This window comes from Manis pentadactyla, chromosome 16, assembly GCF_030020395.1.
Source record: "Manis pentadactyla isolate mManPen7 chromosome 16, mManPen7.hap1, whole genome shotgun sequence".
Taxonomy (NCBI): Eukaryota; Metazoa; Chordata; class Mammalia; order Pholidota; family Manidae; genus Manis; species Manis pentadactyla.
This window is the reverse complement of record NC_080034.1, coordinates 31,350,485-31,363,095: the sequence shown is the minus strand read 5'-3', so window position 1 is coordinate 31,363,095 and position 12,611 is coordinate 31,350,485. Positions and strand designations below refer to the sequence as shown.

At 53.7% G+C, this 12,611-nt stretch overlaps 1 protein-coding gene across 2 annotated transcripts in view; it reads left to right on the top strand.

The window, feature by feature from the left end:
- Nucleotides 1-12,611, top strand: part of FOXP4 (forkhead box P4) — a 49,473-nt gene that overhangs the window by 19,543 nt on the left and 17,319 nt on the right. For both annotated transcript variants that reach the window (XM_036927582.2, XM_036927581.2), the window contains exon 3: nt 9,304-9,399. In XM_036927582.2, coding sequence (XP_036783477.2) covers nt 9,304-9,399 — 96 coding nt within the window. The remainder of the gene's footprint in view (nt 1-9,303; nt 9,400-12,611) is intronic.

The window sequence follows — 12,611 nt, the reverse complement described above, 5'->3', positions numbered from 1 at the left end:
GGACAGCCTCCTTTTTTTGCTCTACCACACTCAACGCAGTCCCCTGTGGGCAATGGAGGGAGCAAGGCCCCCACTGTAGTAGGTGCTAGAACAGTCATCTGTTGGTGAGCGAATGAGAGCCCTCCAGTCCCAGCCTCAAAGCTCTTAAAAGAAAGCAACAGGCAACAGAGCCGCCTGGCCCTAAGTAGCCACCGTAGAGGAAGGAGGTTGGAGGCAGGCCTGAGGGCGCTGCCCTGGACCCTCCTTGGGTCTCCAAGCCCCTGTCCCTCTGTCCGTTTGTCTGTTGGTCCCTGTTCCTCTGCTCTGGGTAAACAAGCCCTGGAAATACAGTCTTGGCCTCTTGGAATAATGAGCTGACAGAGAAGAGAGATAAACAGGGCAAGTCAGAAGTCAGGCCCGTGACAGGACTTTAGAGGACTTTAGGCTGAAAGCAACAGTGCGGAAGAGGGCCGCCACCTTACTTTGGAACAAGAGCAGGCGCCTGTTTCCATGCAACAGCAGGCCGGCAGCTTGTTTAAACAGAGACGGGTGGGGGTGGGGGTGCCATGGCTTGGCTGCCAGGCTCAGTCTGACTAGAGAGAGGGTCCTTGGCTGGCTGCCCCATTTCAGCAGTCCAGACCCCAGCTTCTGGCTCTCCTCACCCAGCCCTCTTACTGGTGATTGACAGAGCCACACCAGAGCCACACCACATCCACTCTGTTCTTAGGGCTTTCTCACCCTCTCATGGAGAAGCTGGTACCCTGAGGACTGGGCGTGGGAAGGGCAGTAGGCCTTGGAGCATGCATTCATTCAGCAAACATGCCTTGAACCTTATTTTGCATTGGGCACCCTCCTGCCAGCTGGAGTTGGTAATCCCCAGCTGCTGTTAAATACCCTGGACCCAACAGACATGCCAGCTGCCGTCATCAATCCTCTTCCTTCACCAAGGCAGAGTCTCCTTCCTCATTGTCCCTGCCCTCATATTCTCCCTCTGTGGTGGCTTTTTTCTTTGAAGGTTGCCCTTGCATTTCATGCTAATCTGATTTTACCTGGATGAAAATGTTCTTGTTGTATGGGGTCTCCCCGGGGACTGCACAAATACCCTTTGGGCTCTCTGATGAGGGTGTGGGGAGAGGGGGTTCATGAGGGCTAGGAGAAGTTTGAGCCAGCCTTTCGGAGGTAGAGAGCCTGGGAAGGTGTTGGGGAACAGATTGGGCACTCTGGCCTGGGAGAGCTGGGTGTGGGGCCAGGAGGGCTGGGCCAGGCGGGGTAGGGGCTGGCAGAGCTGCGGGCGGCTATACTGAAAGGCGTCCTGGGCCTCCAGAGCCTGCACTCCAATTGTCCTCAGGTTTCGGGGGTGACAGGTCAGTGAGGGTCACGGGAGGGTTGCCTAGCGTCTGGAACTCCCACTGCAGTTGCCATGGCAATGGGGGCCAGATCCCACCCTGTTCACGTCCTGTGAGGAGATTCAAAGGGGTTGGGGGGCTCTGCACATTAATGGGCTTTTAACTCACCCCTCTCCAAAGAGTGGGGGGATGTGGTCAGGGAGTTGGGTTAGGAGGAATAAAGAATGGATGAGATTTTTGTTTTCCTCCCCCATCTGGCTCTCCTTTGTCCAAGGGGTGGTGGTGGGGCTTCAGAGGTGAATTAGTGCACATTCCCCTGCCACCTCACACACCCTCAACAGTTGTCTTTTAGTCTTCAGGTTGGGGGCCCAAATTCTCTTTGGGACTCATGCCCTAATTCTTCTCTTTCTTGTCCCACACCTTCTGGATTTTTTGGTAGAACAGGTGCCACCCCAGGAGAGAGGGGAGGAGCCTTAACCCCCTCTTCTTGTACCCCTCCTGGATTACTAAGCCAAAGGTCACCCTGGTTTGTGTCTGCCTCCCAATCCAACCAAAGAAAGGAAGCTGCCCAGGAGAGAGTACAGTGAGAAGGGCCGGGAAGGTAGAGGAGAGGGCCCAGGCCCCGCTTTCTTGGGACCAGAAGGAGCCAACCCAGTCTTCACCAGGCTTTCCTTCTGATAGGGAGTGCTGAGACCCTCCTCTTTTTCCTCCCTCTCCCCACTTTTTATGCCAGAGTTCTTGTCCTGACTAATAGGACTTTGGGGACAGAGGGGAGAGTCTGGGGAAGCAAGTGTGAATGTTTCCCGTGGGTGAAGAATTGGAGCGGGCAGACATGCATTCCAGGGCCAGCCCTCCATAGGTGCATCCCTCCTAGGGCCCCTTCATTCTGACAAGCCTCAGTGGGAGGCCTTGGGAAGGGAACTGCATGCCCCCCACCTGATACCACTCTAAACCCCGTACTTACAGCCTCCTGAAGAAACTGGCTAGTGTCAGAGTAGTAGCTGAGTTCATGGTGGCTCAGAACCCAGACCTGGGAACAGACCCACTTCCGGAGAACTCTAGAGAGGCGGTGCCAGCTGGCGGGAGCCTCTGGGTACAGTGGGGAGCACAGCCCACAGGGAAGTGCAGCGCCACCACCTGCAGACCACCACCCTGCACTGTTTCAGCCCCAGAAGCCTACTGTGCTCTTCCACCACCCCTGTGGACCTGGGTTTGGCCTGGAGGGCTGGGTGGGCGGCAGCCACAGTCCTGGGTTTGAGGTTTGAGAGTGTCTGCCAGGGACACCGAGGAGGCTCTCAAAGGAGCCTCTTCTCCCTGTCCAGTGCTGTTCTGGTCATTTGCTAATTCCCATCTCCTGGAGGTTGAGAAGCCAGTTCCTTGGGGAGATAGACATTTTCAGGCCACTTGGTGGGGAAGGGGTCCTGACACCAGGCTGTGCCACCAGGGCAGTGAGTCTCCCACCCACGTGGGCCTATCTGTGTCTGTGCATTTGCTGGTTTTAATTTTAATGGTTCTAATTTGAGAGTGTGCCAATGTCATTTTTACGAGGTTGGTGTAAAAAAAATTTACAGCCTTTCCAAAAAGCTTTTTTTTTCCAAGGGAAAAAGGTGTAGAATCACTTCGGGGGTTTTATGATCTCTCCCCCATCCTCCTTGCCCCCCTGTCTGTGTAATTTCATTTTTATGTCCCTTGATGGAGGACAAAGCCTGGCTGGTGGAGAACCTGGATCTTCCCTGGTCAGTACCTCAGTGGTTGGGGCCACTGACCTCTGACCCTTCTTCTGGCACCCCCTTCCCTCTACTCTCCGGTCCCAGAGGAGTTGTATTCAAGGAGTGGATGAAGAGGTGTTTTCCTGTTTAATTCAAATCAACAAGTACTTACTAGGCACCTGCTGTTCACCAGCAGAAGTTTAGGCATCTCCCCTCAGGGATTATATCACTTTCTGCTTAAAATCCTCCAGCAGTTTTTCCTTAAGTGTAGAATGAAATAAAAAACCATTGTCCCCACGTGGTCTGGCTCCTGGGACTTCCTCTCGGGCCTCTCAGCCTGGCCACACTGGCCTTCTTAGTTCATAATGCACCAAGCTTATTCCTGCGTCAGGGGTCTTACACCATCTCTTAGCTTTACCGTCAAGACTCTCCTCTGAAAGTGTTGCCCGCTTACCCTAAATGTCTCCTTGAGAGGTCTTCCCTGGCCATACAACCCAGATAGCCAGCCAGCCATCTCTTGCACACCACTAACTACCACCTCACAGCCTGCTTGTGTCTTTGTCTTAGTGTCTGCCTCATCCCATTAGAACGTGAGCTCTGTTAACACAAGTACACTGTGTCCCCAGTGACTAGGACAGTGTGCTTCATAAATACTTGCTGAATTATTGACAAATGAATAGAGAGAATAGAGAGTCGTAGTATGGCCCTGAGTGAAGGGCTTTCCTGGGAGTGCTTTTTAGGTTTGGGAAGGAAGGGCCCCCCCATACCCAGTACCCTCCTGTGGCCCCTTCCCCTGAATCTGGCCAGTACCCCCAGTTGAGATTATCAAGACAATTTTGATCCCATATTTGCCATAATTACCTAGATGCAGACAAAAGAAGTTTGGATTTTGTTTATTTTGGCTGCCTTTCACCACAGTCAGAATCACACCAGAATTTGCTAGGGAGTTCTCCACCCTGCCTGCCCAGTCCTGGCTCCTCTTCCTTCTGCAGAGCCCCAAGTCAGCACTGGGATTCAAGTTCTGTTTCTGCCACTGTGTGACTTTGGTTATGTCACTGCCCCTGTCCATAAAGTGAACTAGATTAGTGCTTCACAGATCTTTTTAATTGAGATCTACTGTAAGAAACACACTTGACTGGGAGCCCTGACACACAGTTTCATGAAACAAGGCTTATGCTTACTTAGTAACTCTGACATTTTCTTTTATATAGGTGTGTGTATTTGTTTGTTTCTGGGTTTTTTTGACCCATCAAATTGATATTATGACCCACTGTTAGATCATGAGACCAGCAAATTGGAGAACAGTACACTAGATACCCCTAACTTACAGCTCACCAGGTCTGTGTGATTCTGCTTCTCCATTCCCAAATTCCGCTCTTCCAGCTTGCCACCCTGAGCACCACATCCCCACCCTTCCTAACATATGCAGAGTAAGGCTGGGACCCCACGCACAGACCTGGAATCCTCCAGCCTGGAGAGAGAGAAGCAGTAACAGCTCTGCACCTGGCTTCCATAGAGAGGACTCCCGTCCCTCTGCACTGAATTCTCAGACACAAATGGGGGTGTGGTCTCATCCTGCAGAACAGAGACCCTGCTGCCTCAAGACTTGTTCTGCTTTACATAGCAGCTTCTGCTGCCCTCCAAGCTCTAGCTCATTCCCCTCCGTCCCAGCCATCCTCCCTGAATGCCATCCGTTATAAGCCATTTGTTCCTAATTGTGGAGATCCTGCTAATGACTTCTGAATAGGTGATGGGGGGAGGAGAGTTCAGCTTCATTAGCCAGCTGGAGTTCTCAGGCTGGGGCATGGGGTGGTGTAGGCTAGAGGAAGGTTTGGTTAGGGAGTCCTTCTGGGTAGCACTGGACAGATGACCAGGAGCTGCCTGGGAAGGTGAAGATTAATAATAATGACAGTAGTTAAGGTCCACTAGATGCCAGGCCCTGTGCCAAGCATACCATGTGCATTGCCCCATGCACTCTTATAGCTGAAGACAGGGCTATTCCTATTTCACATAGGAAGAAACTGAGGCTCAGAGAGGTGAAGTGACTTACCCAAGGCTACTCAGTACATGGTGGAGCCAGAATTTGGATCCAGATCTCTTTGACCAGAGTCCGTGCACTGATGGACCAGTGCTGCCTTCCTTAGAGGAAAACTAGGCCTTATCCCCAAACCACAGAGCTGGGCATTTGGTTTCCAGTCCAAGGGGTGGAGGGAAGAGGGAACAAAGGCTTAAGAGGCTAAATGCTTTGAAGCTTTCCATTCTGCCCCGAGACCTCCCTCCCTCGCTCCTCCCAGGTTTTCCATGATGGCTTCTTGGTATGGGATTCCAAATGCCTTTTCCCACCTAAGGCTGTATTTAGGTATCTCTGGCCCCCACGGAAGGGAAACTGAGCCCACTTCTCTCCTGGAGATTCCTTTCTTGATCTTCTCTCCCCACTCCAACCAGCTTCCCTTCCCCTTCACATACAACAGCTGAAGGCACATAAGACTCAGAAAGGCAGAGTCACAGGCCTCACCAGACTCTGCATGAGACCACAAAGGCCCCTCAGTGGGGTGAAGTGGGGCTGAAGTCAGAGGTCTGTGGACTCCACTTCCTGGCCATGAAGTCTGTTTCCTTATCTATAATACAGAGACAGTGACACTTGTCCAGCCTAGCTCAAGGTTATGAAGCTTCAACTAAATGCTTGAGAACCTCCAAGCACTATACAAATGCTAGCTCTTAAACTCTGTGTCAGCCTGTGCCTACCTTGCAGCTCAGCCTAGACTAAAGTGAATCTCATCAGCCTGTCTGGTGTGTGCTGGTGGCTGGGGCCTGGGGCCCCCCGATACATTTGACATCTATGCCTTTAAGGAGGCTATGACCTGGTCGGCATCGTCAGAGAAGTGGGTCCAGATCTGTCAGGGTCGGGGCTGTCATTTCCCACATCTCTTGAAGGTGGGCATCCAGTGATGAATGAGGCTTAGTGTCAGCAGCCAGTGTAGACACTGACACCTGGTAGATGAGAGTGATGGGTGTGACTTGGATAGGGCTTTAGAAAGTCTCCAACCTAGCTGATTTCTTGGGTGGCCACCCTGGAGAAAGGTGGGCCAGAGGAACCACCAGCTTCCAGAGCACTGTCCCTGGCCAGGGGTGGTGGGAGGATGCAGTCTGGATGTGTAGACGGTGAGGATGGTAGGGGAGAGTGGAGCAGCACTGCAACCCACTGAGCAGTGGAGACGTGTCTAGGCCCTCTGGGGAGGGGAGCTTGGACTCCAAGGTCATGGTCTGCCCATCACCCCTACCCCTGGGCACCTACCTACAAGGTGACTTTTAAGTGGTACCTAGATCACCCTAAATTGGGTTAGTGCTGGGCTGTAAGCTGATAACACAAAATGACCCTGAGTTGCCCACTGTCCTCCCCCTCGCCTCCAAGCACAGGGCCTGTAGGTGGTAGGTAGCCATGAACATGCATGAGTGAAGGAGGGAACGCACGAGTGGGAGAAGTGTCTGGAGACATTCAGACCTTGAGGGCCCCTGTGGGCTCCTCCAGCCTCTCCTGCACCTTAAATGGTGTCAAGGTCCCTGGACGCTCTGGGCCACCTCACTCATCTTGGGGGTTGCTGTGCCTGGAGCACTCTCTTTGTCCCGCTGGTGACCTCACCTTCAGGACTCTGTCGGTGCCGCCACCTTCTCTGGGCTCTGGTGCCAGGCCTCACCTCTGCCTGGCCTCTGACAGGCAGCTGTCGTCACAGCACCCAGCCATGAGCCCTGGGGCAGGACTGGGCTCTGTTTCCATGTGTCCCCTGCAGCCAGCACAGTTCCTGGGACAGGCAGATGCCCAGCAAAGGGGAAGGAAGGAGTGAGTGGGGCAAGAGTGGGAAGTCAGAGAGGAGCAGCCTAGGGTTTCACCCAGCTCCCTAGCTTCTGGACTAAGGGGATGCATGGGGGTGGCCAGGAGGAATGGGGGAATAACCCAGGGTAGGAGGTGGGGCTTGAGGGGGAGTGAAGTGCCTCTCACAGGAATGAGATTGCAGGCCAAGTTAATTTTTCCTCTAAATCTTATAATTTCATGCTCCAGGGGGCCACAGAGTAAGAGAGTCAGTCAGGAGTGAATCCAACCCCCTGGGCCATTCCCCCACCTGGCAGAAGACTCCCCCCAGCTTGTCCTGGAAACTCCTCCCCTCCCCACCAGGGGCCTGGGGTGCCTTGTCTTCCCTACTGACCAGTGTCTCCTTTGGGTCACCTGGGCTGGCCAGCTCCTCAGAGCCATCTACCTCCCACACCTTGCCCCTGACCTCTGACCCCTCTACCCTACCTCTACCTTAGGGGGACAAAGAGCATTTGTCCAACTCATGTCATTAGACCTGGAAGGGGTTGCTAAAAACAAGGCAGATAGGGGCAGGGGCTCCTTCCTGATGTCTTCCTGTCCACCTCCTTCCCCCTTCTCCTGGCCTCCCCCGCCCCCCCCATCTTCCACAGTCTCTAAGACTTTTGACTCAGAAGGTCAGATTTCTGCTTTGTGAAGTGAATCTTGAAGAAGAGAAACCTCAGGCCACTTCAGGTGTGATGTCCAGGGAAAGGGGGTTGAGTGGTGGCTGTGAGGTGCAGCTCATCTGAACCCCAGGTTTGCTGGGGGACATGGCGTGTATTGGGATACCACCCCAAGGGAAGCTAGATCTAAGCCTTGGGAGAGGCTCAGCTTCATTGATGGTGGTGACCAAGGGCATGGGGAGGGCTATGTGCTGGGTACCCGGTGTGTGCCCCCTCAGCATTGGTAAGTGGCGAGTGAGTATGCACCCATAGTCTTACCTCACAAGGCTGTGCCTTGCCCACACTCATGGTGAGGAGGGAAGTCCACATGAGCACCAACAGGTGTGTGTGGACAGATGTAAGTGAGCCCCAGGTGGGCATGTTTCATTGAATAGGTGCGCTGGGCAATGGCTGTGCTGGGGAGATGCTCGAGAGGTGAGGGAGAGATTCACAGGAAGGGACAGGAGTGGACACTTTGAGAATGCCAACTCAGTGCCAAGCATTAATCCTTTCATCCCCCTAGTATTTCAGAGCAGGGTAGTGCCCCAGTTTTGCAGATAAGAATCCTGAAGTTCAGAGGTGGAACAACTTGCACAAGGTCATCCTGCCAGTAAGTGGCACAACTGAGATTCAAACCCAGGTCTTCTGATGCCAGAACCCTGCATCAAAGGCCTGGGCACATTGCTTGGGCTTCTTAGGAATCTGGGGGAAGACAGGTTTTGTGCACTTGGAATGTGGCTTTAGGACAAGGCCCCACATCTCCTGCCTATGAGCCCACCACTGACCTGGAGTAGTGGATGCAGGGCTTGGCTGACCTATGGAAAGCTTCCTGGGCCTCACTCCTGACCCCTCACTCTCCCACCATACCTCTCACTGCCTATCCCTTCCCCTCCCAGGCCCAGTGACTGACTGGAGTTGCTCTTCCAGTGGACTCCACATACTTCCCATTCCTATTACCTTGCTGGCTCAGAGTCCAGTCCAAGGCACCGTGGCCTCCAAGCCCAGACCACCACAGTGAGGTTAGTGTTACTCCCTGATAGGCCTTCAGGACTTGATCAAATTCTCCCAGAGCCGCAAAGCCCTGTATCCAGACCTCCTGCACTGTGCTCAGACCCTGAGATGACTCCACCCTCATCCCCCCGTTTTACATTCTAACTCCAAGTGAATGCTACTCCCTCAGCCCCAAGACCAGTCACCTAGTAAGGCAGATGGCTTCCTAGGCTCAGATCCTGGCTCTGCCACCTCCTAGCTGTAGGATCCTGGGCATGTTACTTAACCTCTTGGAGACTCAGTTTCCTTATCTGCAAAATGCACCTGATAATCCCTACCTCACAGCCTCACAGGAGAGAATTAAATGAACTCATGTGCTTGTCACATAGGAGATGCAGGACAAATAATACTTATTATTAGTGCCCTGATTCCACCCACTGTACGTTCTTTCCTCTGGGGTCCTTTTTTTACCACTGACCCTTCCATTTGTTGTCCCCATTGAGTCCCAGCAAAACCTCACCAGGTCTAGAATGAGTTCCTACAGACTGATCCCTAAACCCTGGCAGCTCCTTCTCTGTGACTCCTTACCCCAAAGGCCAAAGGGACCCCGTAACCCTCTCCCCCCCATATGTTCCATCTTACCCTGACCTCCCCTTTGCTACCCTCAGACTTCCTGAATCCTGGATCCCACATTGATCCACCTCCCGCCTGGTCCTTTCAGGGCGTTGTTGGAGCAGGCAAGCCCTGCTCTGACTGGCCCTATCTTGCAGGCTCTCCAGGTGGCCAGGCAGTTCCTGCTGCAGCAGGCCTCGGGCCTGAGCTCCCCTGGCAACAGTGACAGCAAGCAGTCGGCCTCCACCGTGCAGGTAAGGAGGATGGTGCTGGGTTGAGGCTAGGTGGGTTGGGTGGGCTTGGCACAGAGGGTGGAGAAGGGCCATTTATAGAATTGCTCTCGCCAGTCCCCAGTGTCAGAAGTAGGCAGCTTTCCAGAAGGAAATGCAGTCACTGCAAGGGTGGGGTGAAGAAACTGCACCCCCCCTTGTCTCCACCTGATCACCCAGGCCTTCCTTTGCTTAGCCCCTTTGTCCCTGTCACTTAAGAGTTCTGTCTGCCTCAGCTACCCCTTTCCCTCCCTGCTCGCTTCCCCTCCCAGGCTCAGCCCTCGGGGTCTCTTCTCCAGGTCACTTCTCAGGTTTCAGTTTCCACATCCCTAGGGGTCACCCGGTCTGTCCCCAGCCCCCCCGACCCAGGCTCTCTTGTCCCCGCCCTTCCCCACCCAGGCTCTCTCTATTGCTGAGGCCACCGTGTGCCCCCTCCCTTATCTCTCACCCACCAACTCCCTCTCTCCAAGTTTCCTGTCTCTTGATGTTTCTCTGTCTCTTTTGTTTTCCTTTGCACAATCTGCCCTTTCCCTCCTCCCTTCCCGCAGCTTGCCAGCCCATCTGGCTGGCTGGGGGAGGGGACCTGTGGGGGGCATCCGGGTAAGCCCAGCCTTCTGTTTACCTTTTGTGTCACAAAGAACTTGGGAGAATCGAGGTCTGAGTCGGGGTGGGTCACCAGTCGGGCAGCCTGATCCCCTCCCTTTCCCCCTCCCCCTCTTCCCCGCCCCTTCTACCCAGCAGCCCAGCCCCCTGCTCCCCACCCCTCCCACCATGCTGGAGGCTTGGAATTGGGGAAAGGATTAAGAGGGCCTTTGAAAGGAAGTTTATCTGGTAGGAAGGGTAGCGCCATCCAGAGCTTCAGGCTCTGGAGTTTGGGGGGTGGGAAAAAGACCCAGAACTAGGCTTTGTCCTGAGGAAGATTCCTGTGCTCTGAGGAGGGAGCTGGGTTTTTGTACAACGAGCTTACTTAGGGAAAGTGCTTTGAAGAAGTTCAAGGTTACAGACAATTGTGAGGCCTTAGCAATAGCCTTCTTTTAAAGGTCTTGTACCTAATGAGAAGAGCCATCAACGGGGAGGAGTTGGGCAAAGAGGGGTAGTGGCCCTTGGGGGGTGGAGGACAAAATCTGAAAGATCAGTAATGGGAAAGCTAGAAAGTTCTCAAACTGGAATGGTACAGAAGATTCTTTCATGGAGTGGCAGGAATGGGTCTCTTTGAATTAGGGACCCACACACACACTCATACTCCGTGGGTCTAAAGTGTCCCCTGCCTACTGTTCTGAATCCTCCCCACCCTGGGCCCAGCCTAGTACAAGGCTGGGGAACATAAATGTTCCCCCAAACCAGAAAGGGCCTGCTGACTCATGGCAAAAGGGGAGGAACTTGGTGGTAATTGGAGGGAACCAGGTTAGGCCTCAGGAAGGGCGCTGCAGCTGGGTGTGAGGGCTGGGAGATCTGAAATAATTGAGAGGGGAAGGGAGGCTATGGGATCTTCTTTGCATGCCCCTCCCCCCAAATGAGATCCATCCCTGGGTAGCTGGGACTGAGAGACAGAGAAACAGATGAAATGATCCTTTCTCAAGCCTTCTGTCTCCTGGCCTCCTCACCTCCAATGGTTGATTGACTCATTCATTCATCAGTTAGTGACTTGGTACTTCTAAGCCATTAACTAACATTTACAGGAAGCTTACCAGGGGCAGACTGCTAAGTGCTTGACCAGTGTCATCTGGTTCTAACCTCACAGACCTATGTGATAGATGCTTCTGTTAGCCTAATCTTGCAGGTGAGGAAACAGACCCAGGGAGGCTAAGTAACTTGTCCAGTCACACAGCTAATAAGGGGCAGAGTCTGGATTTGAATCCAAACAACTGGCTCCAGAACTCACACTTTAATGCCAACCCTGTGATGATGCTGCTAGCACAGATGGACACCAGTAGTCCCCAGCAGATCCCTGGCCAGATGATTCTCTGGGTCCAGGGAGAAGGGGCTTCTTGGGGCCATGTCAGAACTTCCCCAGGAGCCTAGAGCCCCAGCTGTGGCCCCTCCTCCTCCAGCCCTAGATACCGTCCCTGCTCCTCACCCCCACCCTCACGTTCACAATCTCTAAGGAGGTTCAGCCTCTGTCCCTGAGTGGACAGGGCCTGGGAAGACCTTTCCTGTGAGCTCAGGCTGGTGGGAAGATAGGGAAAGGAAGTCAAAAAGTGTATTTTGTTCATTTGGAGCCTGAGTAAAATGAGTGATGAAGGGAGTCAGTGGCAGCGCCCTTCCCAGCGGCCCCACATGACGCGGCTCTTCTCCCCAACTCGAGGCAGCATTGCCCACTCACTGTGTGTATCAGCCCTCTCCCAGAGCCAGATTCAAAAGAGTTTCTAAAACCTTACTCTGTCTCCAGCTCCAGCTGAGAATGCCAGGCCTGGGCCCCAGGCAGGGAGAGGAAAATCATAGAAGACAGCACAGGGGCCTGGGAGGGATTTTTTGGAGGGAGTGGGGGGGTTAGTGGCTACAGGCCCTTTAGCTCTGCCCAGCCCTTGTCTCATCTTCTGGGTACCCCCTTCCCATCCCCAAGGCTTACCCTTCTGGCATTTCTACAAGTTCTTCTTAGTGTCCCACTACTATTTTTCCTGTTCTATCACCAGCCCAGAACTAGTCTGATGACTTCCTTCTGGTCATTTGCAAGGAAGTCTAACCTAACTAAGCTCTGGCCCGGTCTCCCCACTCACCCAGGGAACCCAGATCCTATACTTAAGAGGTTGAATTTGGGTCCTTGATTCTGGCACCAAATCATATCCATCCCAATGCTCAGCCCTCAAATAAGCTTCCTCTAAGTCAGGCACCATCCCTGCTCCTCCCAGTCAGGCCACCCAGCCCAGCATACTGTATTCGTGGTGGACAGAGGACCCGAAGGCCTGAACAGGGTTCCCGAGGGAGGGGCTGGAGGCAGCTGTGGGCGTTGAGCCCAGGGTTCACACTCTCAAGGCTTTAGTAAGCATTTAGCTGCCCTGGCTGCTCTCCAGATGGTGACTCACAGGCCTTGCTAAGCTGACGATCTGACAGTGCCCATCCTGACACATCATCTTATCCTGGTGAGGGGTCAGCAGGGACACCAGGGGAGGTCCAACTCAATTCTCAGAACCTCAAAGGGTGTGGGGGGAGGTGGCTGGGGTCAGCCAGCTCAGGAGATCAGCGTGTGGTGGCCACCT